This window comes from Chinchilla lanigera, unplaced genomic scaffold, assembly GCF_000276665.1.
Source record: "Chinchilla lanigera isolate Chin_1 unplaced genomic scaffold, ChiLan1.0 scaffold00013, whole genome shotgun sequence".
Taxonomy (NCBI): Eukaryota; Metazoa; Chordata; class Mammalia; order Rodentia; family Chinchillidae; genus Chinchilla; species Chinchilla lanigera.
This window is the reverse complement of record NW_004955414.1, coordinates 31,054,659-31,081,024: the sequence shown is the minus strand read 5'-3', so window position 1 is coordinate 31,081,024 and position 26,366 is coordinate 31,054,659. Positions and strand designations below refer to the sequence as shown.

The window sequence follows — 26,366 nt, the reverse complement described above, 5'->3', positions numbered from 1 at the left end:
CCAGGTGTTCTTTAGACTTTTTGAGCACTATCATTTGAATGGGAGATTGACCTTAAATACATATTTTGCTGAATAAAAAATAAAAAGGTAAAATCATGAAAAAATAGTTAATACAATAGAAAGTTCATTAAAGATACTGTTGGATTTTCTTAAATAATCTAGGGAACAAAATCTGGTCAGGCATTTTTATTCCTATGTTGCTAGTTCCTATATGGCTTGACCCCAAAAGGGTTGTAGCTACTGTACCACTGAAAGCCATCGCTTTCAACACTGTCAAACAAGGGTGTAAGTAAAGAATTTTTGCAGCACTTGAGAAGTTTTTGTCATAAGCTTCATTCAGGAAGCAAAGGGGCTGGGGATTTAGCTCAGTGGCACAGCACCTGCCTGGCAAGTGCAAGGTCGTGAGTTCGATTCCCGATACCAGAAAAAAACCCAAGAAAAACCCCCCAAAAGCCAGGAAGCATGAAGACATTCCCTATTATGGGCTATCTTTGGCCAAACAGGAACAATAGCCCTGCCTCTCTTGCAAATCTTTACCTTTTATACTCTTTGTAACTTACAGCTACTAGCTAAAAATTAAATGAACCTTCCCTAGTGGTAAACCTAATTTATTTTCCCTTTCCTTGTAGCTGAGCTATGGAGTACCTTCCTGTTTCAGAGACAGAGATAAGAAAGCAGTGCCACTGTTTGAGCGTATAACCACATTTCTGTAAAACAGAGAGGCTGGGTCTTAAATTTCCCACTTTCCATTCTTTGATATGGTCAATACCATGGATTTAGAAATACATGTTGTTTCATGAGTTCTGACAGTATGTTTTGTCTTTTTTTTTTTTTTCTGAATATGTTACTAAACAGAAAGGTCATGTCTCTCACCCACAAATTAACCCAAGGCTCAAGGGCCTAAGTGACCGTTTTGGCAGGAATTTGGACACCTTTGAACATGGTGGTGGCCACTCTTACAACCACCAACAGATTGAGGTATGAATGCTTCCCTTGGTGCTTTGCTTCATTGGGAGGGGGACTGGATTGTTCAATCATATTCTAGACTTTTTAAAAAAGTAGCAAACTCTCAGCCTAACTACCAAACGTACTTTTTCCCCTTTTCTTCTTTCTAAGAAGGCTTTTTCTTTGCTCCCTTTTTTTTTTTTTAGAGAAAAAGGCAAAACCCTATCCAATTCCCTTTAATTAGGTTGTTTATTGCCATATATACAGTATTTTTTTTTCAGGCGAATTCTTGGAGAGTCTTTAAAACCATCTTTCTTACACTTTTACCTTTTCTTTTATATGCTGTTGCATAGTGTTCAATAAATACTTCAACATTTAAAAACTTTCATTTGACCACATAGTTTCTGTAAACTTGATAAAATATGATTTGCAGGAGAGACAGAAGAGAGAAAAAGAGAGAGAGAGATGGGCTGAGCTGAGTTCAGAAAGGTTAAGTGATTTAACCAGGGCTATATATTATTCATTGAGTTCAGTTAACGCCCGGGCTGTCTAACTGTACCAAATTCAAGTTTCTTAATGTGGTTTTCTCAAGCAGAAGTTGAATGTCAAAGCCTGGCTTGTAGCTCTTTTCCCATAAAATTCTGTAATATCCTTTTCATATTTAACCTTCCAGTAAAGCTCAATTGTTTTATGGGATATCCTTACTCCCTGGAAAAAGATGGTATATGTGGCTCTTTTGAAAACCAAGTCTCTCTCTGCTGCAGCGGCCCTCTCCTCCTCTCTCCAATTTCATACTTAATTCCTTTCCTACACCGTGGAGCCCCTCTCTGGGACTATCAGATATTGGAGGGTTGCCAGCTATCTGTTGAATTAAAAAGAAAAAGAACGGAGACAAGTTACCTAAGACTGAAGTTTCCTTTAATTTTCTGATGAGGTATAATGCCAAATTTTATGTTCTAAGATTGGTAGCTTAACCCCCCAAAAGAAAATAATTAGTTTTACTTTGACATTATCTTTTCTACTACTTTTGAACCAGTCTTTTTTGAAAGTGATCGGGTGATCACTCCTAAGAAGGAAGAAGACGAGATCAAAGGCCATCTTGGAAGTAGCCTAAGGAAGCGTTCCAGAGCTTATTGCCCCTCTCTCTTCTTCCTTTTACTTTGACACAGCGGTAGGCAGGGGGTTTCCACTTGGACATGACTACACACGTACTGACACAGTATCAGCTGTCTTCTACACAGCCAGAAGAGATCACTTTTAAAGCCTTTCTCTTAGCTGCAGAAAGAGTGCCATGTTTCTGGCATTTTAAAATCTATGCCCAGCAGAGCCACAAAGAGAGATAACTGGACATAAGGAAGCAGCCCTTCTATGTGATGACAGTTAGTCAGCTTATCCACTCTTGAAGGTCAGTTTGAGGAGCTTTTAAATGCTTAAAAGAGTTATGGAAGCAGGTGGCCTTGCCTCCGACTCAAGACTCTCGCCCTTGACTTCTGTGATCTTTTGAGGTATTCTGTTCTATCCCATCATCCTTCCTGTGCTCAGGTTTCCACCCAATCTCTTTGTCTAATTTTTCATTTAGGTTAGTCTTTCCCTTCCCTCCTGTAATCACTGACCCCCTGGTGTATGAAATCTGGCTTCTGTTGGGTTTTTGGAAACCATGATGTCATACCTGTGAGTGCCAGAGCTTCATAACGTGGTGGTGGCACTGATGTAGAAGTGCAGTGCATGTCATATCTCTGTCACTTTATAAGGCTAAGTAAAGAACCCACAGATACAAGCACCTCTATAATTTTGCAGTTTAAGTTTGGCTGGTTTGAGAATTTCATGGGTTTTTGTTTATTTTTGCTCTATTCTCTTGCCTTTATTTTTGCACATTTTCCCCTGCATTTCAGAAAACCTTTGATCTGATTGTTTCAGTTGTACACTCATTAGAAAAGATTGACGTTGTTTGAAAGGCAGGTTCCCCAACTTTCCTGATACAAATTTAGCAAGTTTTTTGTATATCTATGAACACACAGTAGATGCTTATATCTGCTACACAGTACAATTTTAAGCTTTGAGGAAAAGCAGAAGGAAATTTTTATAATATTTTGCCTTATTAACATTAAAACCCCGCCTTCTTTTTAGTTGAATTTTCTCTTCTCCTGTGACAAGCTCAAATGTCACAGCTCTGTCAACAAGGATGATCAAGACAAGCTATTGATACTAAGGAAGTATTAAAATTGTGCTAAATGATTTTATTTAGAAACAGAGATTCTTAGGATGAAAACCCCCACAAAACATTGCACAGAACTGGTCTTTTCTATGTGTAATATTAATTTGTCTTTCAAAGGTTGTCATTTCTAATATTAGTGAGCCTGGGTAAATCTTAGCATTTCTAGTAATATCCTAGAATCCTGAAATTTTGTACCAAGATGTTTAAGATGCAAAGACCTTCTTTGCATTAGCATATTCTAGTTAGTTCTTTCTTTACAATAAGTAAGACACATAAAGGCCATTTTTTATAGTACTGTGCTGATCTAGGGCATGGTTTTCTCTGCCTCAGGGGCACAATATTAGGAGAGAGAAGACCAAAGGATGCTGTGTTTAGTTGAACAGTTCAGCAGATGGAGGCAGGAATACTCATATATCTGAATGTTGAGGGGCTTGAACCATTAATTTTGATAATGTATTTAACCCTGGGAACAATCAGAAACTATAATTCTAAGGTTACAATGCTTTTGACCTTTAGAGAACAGAGGGCACTTGCTACAGTAAACAATATATTATATTGCTACTTATTTCAATTCTCTCACCCGTATAAATTTCAAGACCGGTTGCAATTTGCTTTCCTTAGCTATGTTAGCATTGGTCCTTAAGTAAGTCAGAAAGAATGTTAAAGAAAGGGGACAGTATAATGAGGTAGTCATGTAAATATGGCCTTTTAATAGCTATGATGTTAGATTGTTTCTGAAGAAATATGGTCTCATATTTGAGACTTTTTAATGAAAAAAATGGATTCAGTGTATTGATTCATTTTATGTGATTATTTTTAATATGATAGCTCCTTAAGGTAATTCTGTTTTGTTTTTAATTGGGAGTAATGTTGTCTCATAGTTTTAGCTTCTATTGAACACAAGCTGGTACCATATGCAAAGTGATACACCTGTCTCATGCCTTCTTATTAAATGATGCATGCTTCTCTTCAGCAAATCCAGCCGTTAAATATCACACAGCTTAAGAATTTCTAATTAAAATATCTCCATGTGTCAGCATATTGGTAATGTATTATTTTAATCCATTTATTTTGTTTATGAAACAGTGACATATGTTTAGATTGTGAAATATATGAGCCTTAAAAATCACTTTATTGAAGAAAATTAATTCCTACAATACTGTCTGGGTAACGTGTTCACTCACCCAGTCAGTCACTGGCGGCACTGCCAGTCTTAATGTTGGGTAGACATACTTCTTACTTTTATCCACATAACAGCCTTGGAAAGAAGCAGAACTCTTCTTTTCCTTAGCTCTACATAAGAATTTTCTTTATTTTTTTTCCTTACTTATTAATGCAAATGTGTTCCCCCTCCCCCAACACTTTTTGTTCGCCTTTTTCAAAAAATGTGTAAAATGAAAGATGTTCTGGAAGGGATTATGAAAGACCAGTCAAAATTAAAACAAGCTAGTTACCTTTTCAAAGTTAGACAGAGTAATTTGTTTGTCAGCAGGGAGATGTTTGGGTCAGCCCTGGGAGAAAGTGACTGTCAGCAGTTATTTCTACAAGACAAGTAATTTCACTCAATGCATTACTGACAGATTGCTCACTTCTGTGAATCACCAGAGAAAACAAACTTAATATTGTTACAGGCACCGTTTCTGTCTTCATTAGCTCCAGAGAATGATTTTTATCAAGCATTCAAAGCCCACCAAGCTTTAGTTGGAACATATTTTAACAGACTAGCTCTTAAAAGGTAGCATGGGTGGTAACCCAAACGAAGGAGTTGCATATGAAAATTCAAAACAATAGGAGTACATTTTCACCTTGACTTGATGGGCATTCTGTGTGGTGTGGAGGTTTGGAGGAAAGGCGCATAATTAAAAACTTTAAGCACTGAGGAAACCTGTCAACCTAAATTATAAGCTATTCTTAAATGAAACAAAGTCTTGCAAGTTTGCAAAGATGGAAGAGAACAATTGAAATTTTTGCAGAGGTGAATACAAACACATATTTTATTTAAATGATATTGTCAATTTTCATGCTACAAGTCGAAAATGAAGAATTGCCAGTCAACGTGGGGGACGCTCCATTTTAGTTCCAGCCTGAATCTTTATGATATTGTACTCACTGGCTCATCACTTGTCTTATTTACAATTGTAAACATGCCTCAGTGCTAGGGACGCATGGGAGGGTGAGCTAACTTTTCTTGGCAGGTTTGGGAGGCTGTGATTTCTAATAGAGAAGAGGGTTGAATAAAGAGCTGATTAGAGTGACCAATTACTGGCTACCCAATGGAGAAACAGGAACGATGCGCTGATTCCAAAGCTTGTTTTGACGATAGCAACCATGGGGCTGTGCTTTGAGGGGAAATGCTCGCTTTTTCTCTTAATCAGCATCACTCACCACCTCTGACTCTTTCTTTCACTTTTAATAGTGAGGTAGAACTTGAGAAAACCATTATAGCTATAGTTAGATAAGCCTTGGACTAATGGCATGAGCTCTACTATGGAATCAGAACCTTGGGCTAGAGTTTCACTTCCTAGCTATGTTGTTTCATACTGTTTTCAAAATACCTCTTCTTCAGCTTTTTCATTGTAAAAAGAGTGGAATATGTATTCCAAGGATCATTGTAACTAACAAATAATGAAGCAAATATTGGATTTCTGAAAATGGTCAGCCAAACCATCATCAGAATAGAGAAAAAAAAATGCAGGGGGCAAACTTAATATATCAGGTCGGAAGTCACTGAATTCAGGGATTTTTGTTTCTTTTTCTCATCATGAAGTCCCTGACATTAATTGGTACAGTGTTTGGTAAAATGAATGAATTAATAAATTTCATCTTTTGTGGCCACCTGCGACCTAGCTTCTTTGAAAATTTTTTTTAATGATGGATCAGTTGTTCTGTCTGTGAGAAGCATTATTCCATGTAAGCAGCTTTCCGTTTCTAGATAGGCTTCTTAGGAAAACTTGCAGTTTCCTAGTGGGCCCTGATGGAGGCTAAAGAAATATAAACATATTAGAAAAAGATGCAAATTAGGAAAACAACCCTAGTTTTTGGATATCTGACTTGTCATTGCAGTCAACGAAGCAGAAGTTGTTTATATTTACCCACACATTTAAACATTGAATAAACTCGACTTTCTTTTGGTAATTTCATTTTCATTTGGGTATGAGGTAATACCTAGAAGTTGGCTCTTCTTACCTAAGCCCTGTTATTCACTGTGTTTAAGTTATCTTATTAGTAAGATATTTATTTATGTTTTTAGAGATGGTTCAGTAAGCACCCAGGACCCTGGAATTATAAAACCTGCACAGTCCCCTCTGTCTTAATGTAAGATTTCTACTGAAGTCATTTAGCTCCAGCCCTTCTAATTAACCCACTCAATAGGAAGCTCCCAGTATGTGACATAGTCAGCCCTTCATTACCTTTGGGCTCTGCATCCATGGATTCATCCAACCACAGATCAAAAATGTTGAGAAAAAATTGTGCCTGTGTACCAAATCTGTAGAAACTATTTTTTTATTGTCATTGTTCCCTAAACAATACAACATAACAATTTCTTCCATAGCATTTACATTGTAATAGGTATTATGCATAATCTAGAGATGGTTTAAAGTACACTGTGAGGATATGGATAGGTTATACACAAATACCATACATTTTACATAAAGGGAGGGAGCATCCACAAATACCGATATCTGTGAAAGGGTCTTTCTTGGAAGCAGTCCCCCGTTGATACTGAGAGATGACTATACTTGCATTTCAACTGATTTCTCATAAGATGTAATGGATCCTTAAGTGATAACAGATATTCCTGTTCTTGTTTTACCAAATGTATTTTAAAATATTTTTGATTAATACTTCATAAATTAACCTAGATTATGATTCTTGGTACCTGTCAATGTTTTCATAAGAGCTGTTGGCCTTGAAAAGTATCAGCAAAATCAAAGTAAATGATAGATATGTATGAAAATCTTATTACTTAAGATACATCTATGTCTTTGACTGTGTCATGTTCTACAAAGTGCAAGTATATGGTGCTCATTTGAAACAAGTTTGAAATAGAAATGCTTTTCACTTAGATATTCCTTTCTGTGGTATCTGTCAAGTTTTTATTCTAACTCACCTACTCATTTAAATTAAAGAAAGAAGGAAGTGTTACATGCTTTTAAAATTTTTATTTGAAAACACACTTGTTACCTTGACTGTGACTGCAAAAGTAAGGAGGTACAGGTACAGCAATCTCATATGCCCCGACGCTATACGTGTAGTCTCTTTGTCACAACTGATGAGCTTTCTTTCAACATAATCATCCAAAGCCTGTAGTTTACGTTAAGATTCACTCCTGGTGTTGTACATTCTATGTATGTGGATCAATGTAGAATGACAAATTTCTACCATTATTGTCTCATGCAGAGTATGTCCACAACCCTAAAATACTGCTGTGTTTTTCCTGTTCATTTTTCCCCATCCCAAACCCAGCAACCAGTGATATTTTTTACCATCTCCATAGTGTTGCCCTTTCCAGAATGTCATAGATCTGCAATCATAGAGTGTATAGCACTTGTAGAATTTCCTGCCCATGATCACTTATAAACTCTTAAAAAAAGATTTTGACACAACTTTAATGGTACAGTAGTATTGTGTGTGTGTGTGTGTGTGTGTGTGTGTGTGTGGCCCTGGGGATTGAACTCAGGGTCTTGTGCATCCTAGGCAAGCACTCTAACACTGAGGTACATCCCCAGGTTCATCAGTGGTATAGGATCGGGGTATATGTGATTGCTGTACCTGTACCTCCTCCTTACTTTTGCAGTGAAATTGACACTACTCTAAAAGTAGTTTTTGTTTTAAAAGTTTGTAATTAAATCCTAACATAACAGATTTAATCACTCAGTTATTCAACATATATTTATTTAGTGTCTAGTATGTGCTACTAAACACTCTATACTGCCTTGGACAGCCACTTACAATGAGGAATATTCCAGTTCAACATGTCAACAGTGCAGAGGTTGAGAAAACCTCTTATACATAGTGGAGAAATATCAAGGAATAAAATACCCTTATAGGGTTTACATTCCAGTAAAAAAATAGAGAAAATAGGGAAAGAAATACATAATAAATAACTGCTATTGAAAAACTTATTCATTAGAAATATCTTCACTTACCTGTTTGCCTGTCTGCCTGAATCCAGATAAGCAAAATTTAAAAGCTAATACCTACTTGATTATTTTTTTGGCAGGGTCACAGTATGCTTAATTACAATTATTGTTGCCACACGTGTCCATGGAAATTTGGAAACTCACCAAGTTAACTCATCCTTTAGAATAAAACATTTTCTGCTTGTGAAAAAACAACACGAACAAAATAAAAAAAAAACTTATTTGTAATACTGTTTAGAGTTTAAAAGATTTTGCTGGGACACACTCCATCCAATTTGTATAGCCCTCTGAATATATTTATATTGACCAGTATCTATGTATAGACTAGAAAACTGTAGTTCAGGGAAATTAAGCAACTTATCATAGGGTAGGTAGTGGCAGGGATGCTTCTGTCCCACCCTGTGGCTTGCTGCTTGTATTACTCTGCCTTCTCCAGTCTAGCAGAAATATTGCATTCCTACACCTAAAAGAAGAATGATCCTCTCTCTACACCAGAATTCTAGGGTCTCAAACCAGATGGGAGAAAAATGTACCACCTCCACTACCTTATATCTTAATAATGTGAATATTTTCATTCTAAATTCTGTTTTGGCCATTAAGATATCAGAGACGAAAGGGAATAAAGGATATTAAAAGATAGCTCATTCTATCTTATATGTGTCTACTCATTTACTTGGCATTTCCTCCTTGAGGTAGTGAGGCAGGAGATTAGGATGTGGTAAACTGGCTGAGCAAATAGGTATGACCTGTCAATAAGAAGGATCCAGAAAATGCACAGAAAAGCAGTTCCCAAAACCCTGGAAGGAGATTCCCAAATCCCAGAACCCCAAAACCTAGTGGCAGTAGCGCACAAGATCTACAAACATCTTATCTTCTGCCTTTATCCTTCCATGCATAGTTTCCAAAATGAAAGTGGCTCTGGTATAACTATATGAAGGTTAGAATATTACTCAGGAGAGAACATACTTAGAAGTAAAAAGATCCCTTACTCCTACATCATAAGGGATATAGAGTCTTGTTTGACATGTTACTCTCCACCTCAGTTTCCTAATCTGTAAAATAGAAGTACTTTTGTCATATTGACAGTCAATTTCTGTTGCAAAGATCAAACAAAATAATGCTTGAAAGAGCATTTGAGTCTTCCTTGAGAAATGCATACACAAGGATATATTCTTGAAGTGTTATGATTATCTGAATAGTAGTCAATAAGTGTTTGTACAAAATCTTATGTTTTAGCGTAATCAGACAAAGAGAGAAAGCATTGCCTGAGAGTCAAATACCAAAGTGCAGCCATCACTTGATTATTTATCCTCAGGGTTTTGCTTCACTTTGATCTTCAAAAGGAAAACTTGTGTTCTATCCAGTCACTTCTGACTAGAACAGGGTGGGGATCAAACCTAAGGCTTCATGTGCACCAGTTAAATGATCTACCACTGAGCTATACTCTCAGCCCTTGTGTATTAAAAAAGGGGATATTATTTTTGATATTAATAGTAAAGAAGTCTATCTTTAGAGTAAATATGATATTTCAAAAAGACATGGGAGCTGTTCATTAGCTTTTATAGAATGCTGATTCCTGAGATCCCATAATATATATAGAGTCATTCTGAGCAGAGATCATACACTTGATGTACAAATTGGATATTACATAGGAAACCAGAATTTCTTACTAAAGCAAGGCAAAAGCTGGATATAAGTATAGTGTAAATATTACATATGTATATACACATGGGCATACATATCCACATGTGTATAATACCTGTTTTTCAGTTTAAAAAGCAATCTATATTTAGCATTCATAATAAATATGTTCTAATATTATCTCCATATTTTCAAGAAGAAATTGAAGCTCAGGTGAGTTAAGTATCTTGAACCAGAATACTCATTTAGCAATAAGACTAGAGTAGATGGCCTAATTGTATTGTAAATTTTCCTTCTCAGCCAGAATTCTTGGATTTGAACTCTAATGACTGGTAAGAAGCACAGTCATTTAGAAGATTTCTTGCATACCTTGTCCTTGTCTTACAGCAAAATTTAACTGGATTAAAAGCAATTTAATTAAATGAGAAAAGGGAAATTTCAGAGTCAACATGACATTCTCAGGATCCTAAAGAGTTTAGATATTTTTCAAATTTCCAGCTGTATAGAAGAAAGTTCAAGTCTAATAGAATTTAACAAAGATAAGAAGTACTGTGATGCAAACTGTCCTATTCTGTAGCTTTCTTTGGAGGAAAATGCGGAGAATACTTTTGCCGGGTACAGAAGCATTATTCTATGGAGAGTTTCTAGGGATGTCGTATAATTTCAAAGTTTTGATGAGTCTCCTGGAGTAGCTGGGGACTGTGTCCTTGGCCATCCCTAGCCTGGGCAGCCCTCTGAGCATGTTCAGCCGTTTTCCTGCCAGCAGAGGAAGCAGATGTTTGACCATACTGGAATGGAGCGCCTGCCGCATCAGGAGCTGGGTATTCCTCTTGACATCTGGACGTAGCTGGGCCGGGGGATGCCTGCCTTAGGCCAGGAGGCTGCCGGAGCTGTGGGGCAGAGAGCACCATCTTTGCTGCTTTTTAAGTGATTAGTGCACTGAAGCAGCAATAATGTTGAATTATCGCTTGGCTGCTTTCTTCTCAGAAATCTTGGGACAATAGGGGAGTCGGGAAGGAATATTTACAGTAAAGTCATATTCAGAGAAATAAGACAAACACAGTATTAAAGAGCTTTATCTTAAATGATTTCATTTACCAATAGCTTTGGACAGTGCATGAAACTTTTTAGACACTTTTCAAATTTAAAATGGCTAAGAGAAACATTATTTCAGCAAGTGTCCAGTTTCAGAGTTTGGTCAAGTTGTGCTACAAAAGATACAGTGTCTGATAAAAATAGAAAATATGTCAATACTTGTACCTTCTAGGGAAATTTTCTCTAATCTGAGAGGAAAGAAGTGGTTTAGGTAAGAGACTGACTGACTTAGATACTGGATTTTACTGTTGCACTTTATCCCACCAAAAACTGGTCTGTGTTTGCTACGGAAGCTGAAACCATCTATTACGTAGATTTCCTTTACATGTTATTTAAACACAATAGATGTGGCAATAGATCATTTTAAATGTATCTTGCCATGAACAGTTGTCACATTATGTTACTTTGCCTTTTCTAATTTTTCATCAGAGACCTCTGTGCTGGAAGTCTTATACACAGATTATGACTATTTTTCTTTACAGTAATATATTAGAGAAGAATGCTATGCTGCTCTCTTAGCCTCTGATAGTCTAAGGGGGTTATATTTAATTAACACTGGTGAGAAGCTGACCTGGAAGGCTGTGGAAAGTGATTGAGCTGCATTTTCCAAGCTCTGCTCTCGTCACCCGGGAGGGAAATTACAAAAAAAAAAAAAAATTAGAAAGTACTATCTCTGAAATTCCCTCTAACTAAGCTGTATTTCTACAGGCCATTTAATGGTCAAATGGAGAAAGGTATTACTTCAGCCATTGAATTGTATCAAACGCCTTCTCAGAGGCCCAGTTTTAAAACTATAGGAAAAGTGGTTTAGCATCACACTCCCAATAGGTTATCACTTGGTCTGCTTGGAAAGGGAAGCAAATTAATACAAACAAATTTTGAAAATAAAGAGAAGTGCTGTCACTGAGTGGAGTGGCAGGCACGTCCTCCTGCCTCTGAGCTGGCCCTCTGGAGTCGAGGAGCGTCTTAGCCTACAGTACACAAAAAGGAAACTCCTCCTCCTTATTGCCGTTTCCCTGTTCAGTACGTCTTCCTAATGTCCAAAGTACTGTCAAGTACTTTGCTCCATGTCTCAAGGAGCAGTCCCTGCGTGATGTATAGTTATGTTATTGGCTTGAACGTAGCACAAGAGAGAAAGCAAGAGAGGAAGATCATGAGAACAAACACGAGAAGCTTTATTGACGTAGTAGATGTGCCTAGATGTGACTGATTTGGGTGGGAAAGTTTTGCTTTCCCCCTCGTCCGTCCATGGCATTTCTTTTTTACAGAACAAGATGTTCATCTGCGAAATTCACCTTTTGTTAAATCGTGCACTCTTAGTCTCACATCTATCTCTGCCCACATTTCTTGATTGTGAAATATTGTCACCACACATAGACATACCTCACTATGAAACAGGAAGAAGACTATATATCATATTAGTTTACATGACATTAGTTCCTATGACCATTTATTGAAACAGCTTGCTGTCATTTGTATAGCAGCTGGCTTGCTGTTTTACATGATTTTTGTTTATACATTAGTGACACTTTTGGTTTCAAGAAAGCAATGTTGTGTGGTTCCACATGACCTCTGCAGTTAAAAGAACTAAGTAACCATGAGCTAATTTCTTCTCAACCTCACTCTTCTCATCTGGGAAGTGGGGATAATAACATCGCCTATAGGGTTGTTATGAGATAAAATTAAATGAGATAATACAAATAGCATGTATGCTGGATGATAGATGGTCAATAAATATCATTTCTTTCTATACCCTTATACTATGATCTCTTATTCACTTATTAATTTCAAATATTTTAAAATTATATATTATCTACCTGAGGAATGCTGCTAAACAAGTAAAGTACCTTTCTGTTCTTATAGACTAGGGAAGAAATCACTTAAATGAGCAACACTTCAAAATGATAGGAACAGATAAGACAGGACTATTCACTTGGCGTGCAGTCACATAAATATACTCATTTATTAATTAACCAAGCTGATTGTACTTAGGGACTTTGAAATAATTTTGCTCTAAGGTCGATGTCTGATGACTGCTCCCAACTTCAGGAAACGTGAACTTTAGTATAGTGCTTTCTAGCAAGAATTGACAGCCAGTTGGTTATTAAGGTACTGTGTATTGGACTTTCCACTAATCAAGAGAAAAAAGCCATGATAGTGAAAGAAAGCCCTTCATAAACAGTCAGGGAGCTTGTAAAATTCCATAGATTTCTAGAATTTGAAAAGCCTCTGGAGGCCTGGAGACTCAAGTCCTAACTCTATTCCTGGTCCCATGAGTTTCAGCAGATTAATCTTCCTGATACCCCAATACCGTGAAGCAGAGTTAGGAATAGTAGCCCCATTAGGGCAGTTGTGAGGATGTACAAGAAAACGAGTGTGAAAAGTGCTTTCCTTATTCTCAAGTGCTATGTAAACCTTTTGATTTTCTACTTGAAGAGACTGAGGCCCAGAGCGATGAGTTAACTTGGCCAAAGCGACGTAGCCAGCCAGTGGCCTGAGCTAGTGTGTATAGAATTGTGAGGTAACAGTGTAAAGATCTCATTCTGACTGATTCTTCTGCATAAATTTTGGCCAGTGTGAATTGAATAGAAATAGATGGTCAATAGAAGAGTATATTGCATGCTCCCACCTATTTTAGGTAGAGGTGGATGGGACATGGGGTTTAACATATATAAAATATATAATATATATGCAACTGAATGTGCAAGCCTAATGAATATTCAATAAAAATAAGAACCCATCACTGGCATTTATATGAAGGCTGGAATTTAAACTTATACTATATTAGCATGCTAAAAGGATTAACTAATTAGCTCACTCATACATTAAGTTCGTCAAATTTTATTAAATATCTAATGTGGTAAGTACTTTTGTTTATTTGGGCCTACTAAAATCAATAAAACTTGACCCTTAACCTCAGGGGGCCCACAGTCTAGTATGCAAGCGATAATTGGTAAAATAGATTTCACCAGAGTGAAAATGCTATGGGAGGAAGAAGCGTTTAATGCAGCCTAGGGAAGGACTAGTGACCTTCATGGATGAGGTGAGGTAAAATTGAATCTTGAAAGGAGTGCATGTATTCACTAAGTTTATAGGGAATTATGCAGAAGGACAGAGATGCAGAGGAGAGGCACTCTAGACAAAGAGAACAGCCTGCCCACAGGTGTAGCAGCGATGGAGAGCATGGCGTTGGTGCAGGCTGAGGGTGCAGCAGCACTAGTAGGTGAGATTAGAATGGTAAGCAAAGGGGTCAGATTGCAGAGTGCCTTTTATGCCACTCTAGGGAATTTGCAATGCACGTGGTAAACATGATTTTACTTACACCATAAATGGTAAAGTGGTATAAGGTATAGCGAACGACTTTATGGTGCGATATTCCTCTATTAATTTGATCTCTACAGTTCCCATTGCGCTAGATTTAATAGTTAGGGAACTATGTTTAGTAAGATTGATAGTCCCTTTAGTACAATGGTACCCTGTGGCAAGTGAGACTGTACAAATAGTGTAATGATACACGCTGAATAAACAAAACTGTTTAAGACTGAAGCAAAGCCAAGGCCCAACCATTTCCTGGGGATTTGGGGAAATCATGTAATCTGCAGTTTGTACTAAACCCAATCGTATTTAGCACATTGTTTTCATCGAATGGGTCTTGGTACTATATATTCCAACCAAACCATGAAACAAGAAGTAAAAAATCTGTACAGAAAAGCTATGGTTCTCCTAATTATTAATGTCTTGTAATTATGCCCCTTTCTGGAATAATAAAATGTTCCTTGGCAGAGGTCAGGATCTCTGCCACTGACTTATTTAACAGATCCTCCTAACATCTGTCCTGCAGACTGTGCACTTTATTAGCAGACAAGAGACCTAACAGACTTAGCCTGCTGTGTACCTTTTTCACATTCACACAGCTGTGGATTAACTGAGACTTTCCAGAAGAGGACCAACCAGAAGGGACAGTAATGTTATTGGCTGATTCTAAAAAGATGAATAAAAAGAGCAGAAACAAATGTTGCTCGAGTACAATTCAGTGTTTTGAGGGTGACAATTACCGGTCTGTTTTAAAAAGGAATAAAGGCAGCTATTTCACTAAAAGAGGAAAGTCTATTCATATCTGTGTGGGAACCTAATCAGGCTCTTGTTTCCAGTGACGATGACTCCACAGTCGCACCGGGTCTGCGACAAGAATGCTCCTTTTGTGCACCGATAATGTGGAAACGATAAAATTTCCTTTAAGAGACATATGTGTTTACATCATGAGATGTGTTATTGGACAAAATGCTTTGTTCCTCTGATATTTTCCATGCAGAGTTTCATGTCGGGTTGTTGGACTGGAAATCTTTGATTAACTAGAATCAGGGACTGAAATAAAATAGACACTTTTGTTTTATGATTCATCTTGCTGAGCTATAAATTATTGTAAAACATATGAGAAGTGACAGAAAGAAGTGCTGATTTGAACCTCTGACCCCCAAGAGGCACAAAAACATAAGATTATTCCTTCAAAGAGCTGCATAGAGACATAAATATTCCATGGTCCACTTGAAATTACGCCCTCTTAACAAACTAAAGCTGTGATTCTGCATCACGTGAAGAGTTTCCTAGGGGTGTTATGGTAGTCTTACAGGAGATAGTGAAGTATAGAGAAATTCTCCCTAAATTGGGCCTTTGAATGCTCAAAGAACTTTCTCTGTCCAACAATGGACAAGGACAACAAAAACAAAACAAAGTTTCTATTCCCTAAGTGAACTGCCAAGGAGGGTTATTTTTTTTTTTTCCCCAGAGAACTGGTACATTTTATAAATCCTAACCCTTTTTCAAAGCCACATTGGCTCTTAGTGTGAACATCATAGTTCAGCGCCACATGGCCTTTGAGTGCTAGCCCCAGAGAGCGGGCAGGCAGAGGAGACATCCCTAAATGCACAGCAGAAACTCCATAAGCCTCAACACTTCCCGTGTTCCCGGGACTAGTGTCTGTTCCATTCATGTCTATTTTTAAACTTTTAGTCAACAAAGGACCCTCTTTCTGGAGCTTCGCTGTGAGAAAGGCCTACCTAATTGCCCTTCGTCAAAATTAATTGTTCCCAGTGATGGTGTTTCAGTAGTAACTTGTAAATACTTATGTTTTCCCCCCTCCCTCCTTCCTGTCCTTGCTGTTTGACAGTGTATCTAATCCTCATATTTGTATCCCTAAAACACTTTTGCTAAATTATATAAAATCCCAATGAATAATTGTTTTTCTGAATAAGCTTTTGGAACAACTTCTCTTAAACAGAGTCTACCCATAAGAAGAGCACGCAAGCATTATATCTTTGTGACGTGCCCCTCCGTTCTGAGTGTGTCATGTGTGTTAACACATTTGCTCCATGAAACAATCTTTTGAAGTAGTTCCTTATTATCTTTATTTTACAGCTGTGGGAATTTAAGGTCTAGGGAAACTGAATAGCTTGCTCAGGATCACACAGTGAGCAGTGGTTTTGACTAGAGAGTGTGCACTCTTAATCATGATGCTATTTTGCTTTTCATAGCAACTTATAAGACTTTATTTTTATAAATTTCTTCTTTAGTCCTTGATATAGCCATTACCTGCTTTATCTGCTACAGGAAATTTTCGTGGTGGGTTATTGAGCTATGTTTCAGTATCATATCTAGTGACAAGAAAGCATGTTGTATGCTTATCACCCACTATTTGGATGATTTTTTCTATGGCTGCCGTATACAAGGTATCATTCCTTTCTGCTAATTAGAGAGTAAGCCATGAGTATTACTGTACGATACAGATGGCATATTTACATACTGCAAAATATGCTGAAGTTCTCCAGTTGGCAATAGTAATAATTTGCTGTTTAAAAAGTGACAGTTAATGGAGTTGGCCCTGAGGTACAGGAAAACATTTACTTGAATTTTTAAAAAGATAGAAAAAATAAGAGAAAATTGAGAAGAGTATATTTTGCATTATTCTTTGCCTAGTTTACCTGATCACTTTGAAATGAATTCAAAGTACTTCATTTCCTTAAATATTTCTAACAAATGCAAATTTTACTTTAGTATTAACATGAAATTTAATTTTAATAAGTCTATACACTTCATCATAGGTATAAATTGTTCATTACCATGATTCTTGTGTTCCATAGTCCAAAGTCTGCTGAGAAATTAAAGCCAAGTTCCGTTTTAAAACAGTCAAAATTTTCTATGGTAAACATTCACTTCCAAAATGCAACATTTGTTCTGTGTGATGATTAAAGTTAAAAAAATGTATTTAGAAAATATTATACTTTCCTTTCATGAAACTCTGTTTTCCCAAACATATATTTTTAACAATTTAAATAAAGCCTTTTGGAGGTTACATAGTTGCCCATATTTGTCTTCCTTCTCTGTTGTTTTGGAAGCTTTATTATGGATGGAATTTGAAGGGCATAGAAGCTGGGCAGTTGTAGAATATTTTTCAAGCAACAGCATCTGGCTCCTTGGCAGTTACCATGGGCCAAGGCAAGGCAGCCCTGGCATACCTCCAGTTTCCCATGTGCATCTTGCTGAGGGATTTCCAGGTCTGCCATGTTGTTTTAATGGTGTTTCCTAGAAACCCTGAAATCCAGAATAGAATCCAAAGTCCATGTCATAACATAATAGGCCTCCATGATTTGGCCCCTTGGCTATGTTCTGACACTTAATATTCTTTTCCTTGTGTACTCTGTTCTGGCTACACTGGCACCCTTTCTGTTTCTCAAACCTTCCAAGCACAAGCATACCTTAGCCAGAGGACTTTCTTCTATACTTTTCCTCTACCCGAGTGCTAGCTTCAAATAGTAACGTGGCTTACCTCATTCATGCTTCTATTCAAATATTCCCTTCTCTGAGTTTCACTGACCTTTATATTTAAGTCTTGAACCCCACCCTATGCTCACATACCCAAATACTTTATATTTCATAGCATATAGCAGAAATATATGGAGTGTCTTTTCCCTACTCTCACTGCTGACTTGTGTTTTTTCAAAACCAAGGTACAGTAATGCCTGGGTCATAGTAGATGCTCAGTAAACAATTTTCCGAATGAATGGATGAAGGAATGAATGATTTACCTCTTTGTTACCAATAAATGATGCTTTCAAATACCAAAAAGCTGACATATGCTCATTTACTACAAGGATAACTCAGCACATGTACGTAAAAATATATACCCATTGAAAACTTTCTCATGCGTCTTATTTTGTGAGAAGCAATTCTTAGGTTTCAAACCCAAATTCTAGACCCATTAATGAGTTTTTATGTCCTGTTAGTAAAGTCAAACTGCGCTTGCTTACTGTCTACCTGATGTACTACACTTTGTGACTAGAGAGTTAAAGAAGTATTACAAATGCAAGCTGTACCATTTGGAGCACTTTCAGAGAGCTGGCTCTCTTCAGTATTGCCTGCCCAGCTCTTGGAAACAGGAAAACAGCTTCCTTCTCATAATACTTACTTCCAGCTGCCCTCATTATCACCTCTTTGAATATCTTGCTTCAAGATCTAAATTACTAATTGTTTCAGTGACTGAACTTTTATTGCTATAAATAAGGCATTATATGTTTACATATTTTATTTCATACCCTCAAAGAGGAAATCCTTGGAAAAAGGGAGCAGTTGTTTTCTTCTTAAAATAATTGGGGATCGCTTTGTTTATACTTATTTGCATGTTCTAACTATGTTCCATAAGGAAATGCTCTTCTGAACGAATTCCAATATTATAGGTGCAGCAGAAAATAAATTCAAACTGACTTTTTTTTATAGCAGAGGATTGATGTTGTGTTATGTGATGGATTCCAATTCTTTAAAAAGGTCTCAGTGTAAGGATAGGATCTTTCATCTGAGCCTCTCTTCTACTCTCTTTCTCTTTTTATAGCTTTTGTTTTCCTCCAACCCAACACATCCCCTACCTTTAGGACAATGAGTTATGTCAGAGGAGTAAACTACCCAGTGCTTGGGAACATAGGCAAGAGGACCTTGAGCCAGGGAAGCTCTTTCAATTCATTTTCCTTTACTTGACATTCTTGAGCTGGCTGCAGGGAATAATGAAATGAATTAAATAGGTCCTGGTTCTCAGTGGCTTACAGTCAATGCTTGGCCCATTTTTTAAAGCTGTTTTGGAAAGGCCATTGGCAGGATTCTCAAACTAGGATGAAAACAGGTCTGCTCTTACCTGAGATGCATTTCGGGCCCTTTATGTGTATTTGCATAAACTTTAATTTTAAAAATCGGAAAACACCTTAACATGATTATAATTACTATAACCTAATTACTGTGGTTGCAGGTCTAAATATGTACATTTTAAAACAAATATTAAAATAAAATTCTACAATATAAATCATCATTGGGTACATACCCATGGGTTAATTTTCAAGTACACTTAGGATAAATTTCTCTGTGTAAACCAGAGAGAATACCAGAAAAAAAAATCACCTCATTTATCTAGCTTAAACTAAAAGGTCTGATATAATGTACAAATTATCTTTTTAGTTGGTTCCTTAAGAGAAGGCACGAGTACATAAGAGTGGATGTGGAAGTAGGGAGCCTGGGTTCTAGATTTCACTCTACCTACTGCTTACCCACTAATATTTTATGCAAATTACTTTCTTCCTGTAGGCTTGAGCTTTCTTCTTCTATGCAAGCTGAAAAAGAAAAAAAAAAAAAAAAGAATTAGCTACTATTCACAATTATTTCCTCTGCTAACATTGCAGTATTTGGTATTTCCAAGAAAATCAGTGCATTATGTGATGAACTCTCATGCTTTGTGTCAGGAAATCAGAAATGAAGAAAGACTGTCTCTATTGGAGAGAGTTTAAGGGAAAGTAAACTAAGAGAAAGGTGTAGGCAGAACTGATAGCATTTCCAAGAATACTAGAGGCAAGATGAAATTGACAGTTTATGAGAAGTGTTTGTAAACTCTTTCAGATAATTATTTTAAAGCTCTCTTGCCCTACCCCTCTTTCAGTCTATAATACCTTGTTAACTAAAATGCTTGCTTTTCTGTGCTAAACAAGAACTAAATTAGGTTGCTTAATTACCCGTCTCTGTTGCTACCTTCTCACAGCTGAACTTGTCCACATATCTTACTTTGAAGGCAAAGGAGTGGTCATCAGCATTTTTTTGAAATGGTAGCAAAACCCAAGGTATCCCTGAAGATTTAAGCTGAGTTTGAGGCCTGGTGATCCTATCAATCAAGCAAATAATGGCATTTCCTGAAGGATGTCTCCCTACTATAATGGTTACCTCTGATTTTACTAGTGCCCGTTAGTTTATGGTAAGGATTGTGGATGTTAACCTGGGTAGCTGATCTAGATCTAGGGTTCTCAAATGTTAGGTAGAACTACAGTAAATGGTAGTAAGTGCAAGGTAAAGGTGGTTACCTTTTAGCAGCACCAGTTGAATATGTTTTTGTTAAATATTTTTCCTTCTGTTCCTTTGTTCATCTTCACCATCAGGCAGTTAATATTAGAGGGAGAGGGGCTGGGAATTTAGCTCAGTGGCAAAAGCACCTGCTTGGCAAGTGCAAGGTTGTGAGTTCGGTTCCCGGTACCGGAGTAAAACCAAAAAAAAAAAAAATTAGAGGGAGAATTTTATTTCTTTTTCTCTCTGGGCCAGATCCTGACAGGGTACTTTTTAATTCTCTTGCTAATTGAAAGTTAAAAATATGCAATAATCTACCTAAAAAAGCATTTGTCATGTAAAGTTGTGCCTGCTTTTGTACTGTTAGTTTCCATATACTGGAGCATAATAACTAGTTTCAGTTCAAATCCTGTCACTGTGTATTCTGTCAGTTTTCTTATTTCTGTCCGTACTTTGCATATAATTCTTTTTACCCTGTCACACCACTAAATTAAGATTTTTAAAGATGTCTTCTACTGTGACTTAAAGCTTGATTGGAGAAGAGAGTTGTCAAGAGCAAAACTGTGACCATTACTCCTTCCCAATAGCCGGTGGTAACACCATTTTCTTCATTTGAGGATTATGAAAAGCCATTTCTCAAAGAGCGGGTGCAGGACATCTGGAAATACAGTTTGGTATTTGAGAGTTCAAAGTAGCGGAATCATATTAGAATCTCTCTTTGGACAATAAACCTTGTCTAGTAGCTAGGACAAGGAAATAGGTTTCATTGTGATTTACTGTGTAGTTTATTTAAAATTCTTTAAAGGCAGAAACAACATGGGCTTACAAGTGAGACTGATTCTAAAGTGAATAATTATTCCTATCTTCTGTAACTACAGTAATTAATTAAAATACTTACAGCAGTGCCTGACTTAGTATTCCATATTTATTTATTGAATTCGTGAATGAATGAGGCTGATGACTGGATGACTGGCTGTGTAGTTATGTGAAAACTATGATTATGAAGGAAAAAACCTGGTACCTTTTCTCTATGGCATTCTCTGTTGGAGATCTTGCATTGTTTTATCAGAAAAAAGCATAAAATGTATTTTCACATTATGATAAATATAGATACATTATGACACCACCTGGTACAACTTGACATCAGTTTGGCTGTTTTGGGATAAGTCATTCTCTTCCCAAATACAACAGTAGTGTAACAAGACTCCAGCACAATACATAGACCAGTGGTGTCCTGGCAGAAACTTAAGAATTTCCCCATAAGGCTGAGTTTTTTGGTGAAACCTACTGCTTTGTGTTGAATCTAAGTAGGGATAGTTATTAAAATGTTACTAGAGTCTAGATGCAAGAATGGCTGATTGGGGCTGGGGATTTAGCTCAGCGGCAAAAGCGCCTGACTGGCAAGCGCAAGGTCGTGAGTTCGGTTCCCGGTACCGGAGAAGAATGGCTGATTGTTAAGGCTGCTGTTAGTAAACAGAACTCCTGGAAACACTGTTAGAAGTGCATATGAGATGTAATTAAAATATGCAGTGAATGCTTAAATTTTTAAAAACTTATAACAGTAAAAGGCATATTGTCATTAATCCCCCTCAAAATATTCCCCATTGCTTCAAAAAGACTTGTTCTTAACATTTTCTGAAGCAGTTTTGGAAGTGCTTTTCTGTGACTGGCTTGATGAAGTATGATATATGATCAAAAACATAGTGAATGCTACTGTAGAGTGTGATCTAGTGAAAGGCAGGCTTGTAAAATCATTACAATGTGTCCTCCTTTACCTTATTCACGGATCTGGTACTGTGTGATTTCTGGCTCTTGCCCAAAGTAAAAATGACTGTAAAAGATAAGCATTTTTAAGTAATTCAGGGTATCAGGGAAGCCATGACAGTGTTACTGAAGACACTCATGAAAGAGGACTTCCAGAACTGCTTCAGAAAGTAACATGCATGATGGGATAAGTGGGTTCAGGGGGAGGGGGTGTTTTGAGGGGCACTGTTGGCAATGTGTCTTTTATTGTAATTAACTAAAAAAAAATTGAACATTTACCAAATCATGTGTTGAATTCTTACTCCTAACGGTGAGAGTATTAGGATGTGGGCCACCATGAGATGATTTTTCATGGGTGTAGAGTCTTCATAAACTAGATCAATTTACAAAAGAGGCCCAAGAGAGAGCCCTTAGCCCTTGTACCACCATGTAGACCAGAGAGAAGATTACCATCTCTGAGAAAGTAGGACCTCACCAGACCCTGGCTCTTCCAGTGCTTTGATCTTGAATATGCCAACCTCCAGAACTGTAAAAAGCTAAATTTCTGTTGTTTCCTAGCCACCTAGTTTATGGCATTTTTGCTGATAGCCTATGAAAGCCTACCTCTCCATCCCAACCTCAGCCTTTGCCCTCACCTTTCTACTTGTACTCAGCACTCCTGCCATATTAGTCTTGTTTAAGTTCCTCAAAAATTTGCCTCTCTTTTCTTCCTCAGAGTCATGATAGTTGGTGTTTCTTCTTTCTGGAACTTTTCTTTTATCAATCTTTTCACTTAGGTGGGTTTTAAATAAAATGTTACTTTCTGATCCTCCAGACTACATTAATTACCTGTATTTGATGATCTTTCAACATTATGTACTTTGCTTTCTCAGCAGTTACACTAACCATAATTTCATAGTTATTGTCTAAGCATTTAATACCTGTTTCTCTTGTTAGCCCCTTTAAAACAAGCACCATTTCTGGGCTGATTTTTGATGTACCACCAGAATTTAGCATAAAGTCTAATTAACAAATATTTAATAAAGATTAAATATTTAATAGACATGTTAGTGAACCAATTAATCAATGCTGAAAATGTGCTTGAAAGATGTAAAGGTTTATTATATATTTATTTGGACTTTAAATGATACTCTGTTATTGGAGTGAGAGCTAGAAAGTACTTCTAGTTCCACTACTAATTATATGATCTTGAGAAATCTACTTTTGCTCACCATCATCAGTAGAATGAGGAGGTCAAACTAGCTTAAATAATGTATGAAGATCTTTTATTTTCATGTTGTCAGTATATCCTTCTTCTCCCTATCAAATTTTTAATGGTATCTACTTAGTTAAACACCCACTAAAGAAGACAGAACATTTTTAGCCATAAAGTAAAAGCATTTCTCAAAGTGTTCATATAAAATGAATAATTTTGCAAAGAATATTTAGCTAGGTTTAACCGTGCCTGTATGTACCACATATCTCTTACATATCTTAGGTAAGGAAATGATTCAATATCCCAATCACCGAATACTTTTCGAAACTGAAATGGAAAAATAGGTATTTAAAAAGCAATCTTTATAAAAATTTAGATTTTTTGAGACTTTTGCTAGTTCTGTTATAAACTGTACTATGTTGTTGATCTCTTATACCTCAACTGTATTTAGAAATGAATATTTGTTATGACCATTACAATTATGAATTATGATATGAGAATCCTGTGTGGAATGACACTTTGCTAACCCTTATGTAACAGTTAATCAGAGCTTAACCTTTTTCCTTCCTAAACCTTAGTCAGCAAAGGGATTTCCTCACTAAAGTTATAATGTTAGAATAATTAGTATTTTTATATTCTTTCAAAAACAGCTGAAGCATTTAGAGAAGCTTAAATTTCTTAGGAGCTAGATGGAGAAAAATTACTATTATACCTTAGCTATTGCTCAAAAGGTATAACTTTAATTTAAAAAGTTTAAAACAAGTTAATGAAGCTAGTGTATACTGAGCAGCTATCGATTAAATATTTTATCAAATCACTTCAAATAATCATTTCCTCCCCAAAAAATAATCTAACTGGAATTGAATTTATTTTCCTTTTATTTTTTAAACTAAACACCATGGAATTATTCATCACACAAATAATAAATATAATCATATACCCCTTCAGTTGCCTTACCTGTAGACACTCTCTTCCCTAATGTGCCGTCATTCTATATAGTATGTTAATTTAGAAAAGATTGATTGGGGGTATATTATTTGCAAGGCACCATTATTGGCGCTGGACATTCAAAAATAATTACATCAATCACGTCTTTAATAAGCTTACTGTCTGTCAAGCATAGTAAGATGTGTGTGCATAGCTAAACACTGGGTAAAAACATTGATAAGCACCGCAAGAAAGGGATAAGTCAAGTGTTAAGGATCTATATTTTACATCTCCTCCAGGGCTATATCCTTGGTCCAAGACTTTGAATCTTCCTCAGCTCCTAACACAAAGCCTTGCACATAGAACGCATTCAATTGGTGTTAGCTTAGAAGGTGAGCTGTAAAACTGTTTTGTAAATAAATGCCTATTCAATGAATGACATTCTTACTATCCAAACTGAATCTAAAGCTTCAATCTAACGATATTATTTATCACCAAAATAATGTTTTGTTAGAATTGTTTTAATTTTCATGAGTACCTTCTATCTTTTCATTGTACTTCATTTTCTAATTTTTTTATTTCAAGCCTCATTTTACCAAATCCTACATGTTATCTTACTGTTCAGTTTACCCAGATCTGTAAGTTTCATGGAATGTGGCTACACTCCTTCTGCCTCTCCTATATCAGTAATCACAACTCGTGAAAACCAGCTCTGATGACTCCTGGGACTTGTCGGGTTTTGCCTTTATTATGTACAACATTTTAGAAAAAAGTATAAAATAAATGGTTATAAGAGGTTTAGAGAAATTAACATTTCTCTATTTCTAAATAGTGACTATATTGTTCATTCTGAAGGTTCACTAAATTGAGTCAGCTTTTTAAAGATAGATTTGTTTCAAAGACTTTTCTTTTTTCACTAGTTCAAACTCCCTAAACAACTCAAGATTCAATAAAATAAATGGGCTTCCTTTTTGAATTACAGAGAAAAAAATGAAGGCATAAATGATGTCCAAGGACTCTGTCTCTTAAGTTTTTTAATGATTCTTCAAATTATGAAATGTTAAACATATAAGAAGGATGACATGTTTTGTATGTTAGCTTTAAGTGGGATATATTGGTTATGATACCAGCTATTATGTAGCCACTATATTTTCAACTCTTAGCCAACTCTATGAAATACCTACACCATGGAACTTTTCTTTGCTAGCTAAACCCAAGCAGACATTTTATGGAAGCTTCACCTACTCCCCTTTGGAAGACAATTGGCTAAATTTTAAAAGGACACACTAAAATGAAGAGGAAATCAAAACGGCAGCCTGTCTTTGCCTAAGTTCTAGCAGTTTGACTCTAGTACTTGTGCATTCTTCTTCCCACTGGGTCATTGCATACACAATTATGAAAGTTTAATTTCTTTAGAGGCTCATTGTATTAGAAAAATTATTCCAAAGAAAGCAACAATCTTAACATAAGCACATCTGGCTCTTGCAAATTATTCTTTATTAAACTTTCATTTAATTACATGAGCTGAAAGGTCTGTTTTTGATTACTGTAATTTTTTATTTGTCCATTTGAATGATAGCAATGTTGGAAATTATAACAAACCACCTGTTTCCCCCCCTCCCCTAATATGGCAGAGTTTAAGATATTTTCTCTATAGTTAAACTAAGAAGCTTTTTATTTATTATGATAGAAATTTGACTATCAAGGTAGTGGCTTAATCTTCATTATAAAAGGAAAAGAAAATATTTGAATGAAGTTTTCAAGCATTGGTGCATCTGACTTAAGCATAACGTAACACATTCATTTATTGCTAAATTTATGCAAATCCTAATATAGCAATAATTAAGGGTTTTAGGTGTAAACCTTCAAGTAGAAATAGGAAGAAAGGTCAAGAAAGTTTTTGGAATATTTTGGGATACAAGAAATGGATAGATGACTTATAAGTATTATAGCAGGGGAAAAAAAGCTGACACCTAAGTTTTAAGAATGTAAAGCCAAGAAAAGGAAAATCAAGCTCATCTGTGAGCACAATCTTTGAAATGCTTAGGAACTGATGGCATCAGTTACTGAGGAC

At 36.4% G+C, this 26,366-nt stretch overlaps 1 protein-coding gene across 26 annotated transcripts in view; it reads left to right on the top strand.

The window, feature by feature from the left end:
- Positions 1-26,366, top strand: part of Sox6 (SRY (sex determining region Y)-box 6) — a 566,848-nt gene that overhangs the window by 451,449 nt on the left and 89,033 nt on the right. For 21 of the 26 annotated variants that reach the window (XM_013511918.1, XM_013511927.1, XM_013511917.1 and 18 more), the window contains one exon: positions 856-978. The exons of the other annotated variants lie outside the window; for them this stretch is intronic. In XM_013511918.1, coding sequence (XP_013367372.1) covers positions 856-978 — 123 coding nt within the window. The remainder of the gene's footprint in view (positions 1-855; positions 979-26,366) is intronic. 26 annotated transcript variants of the gene reach the window in all.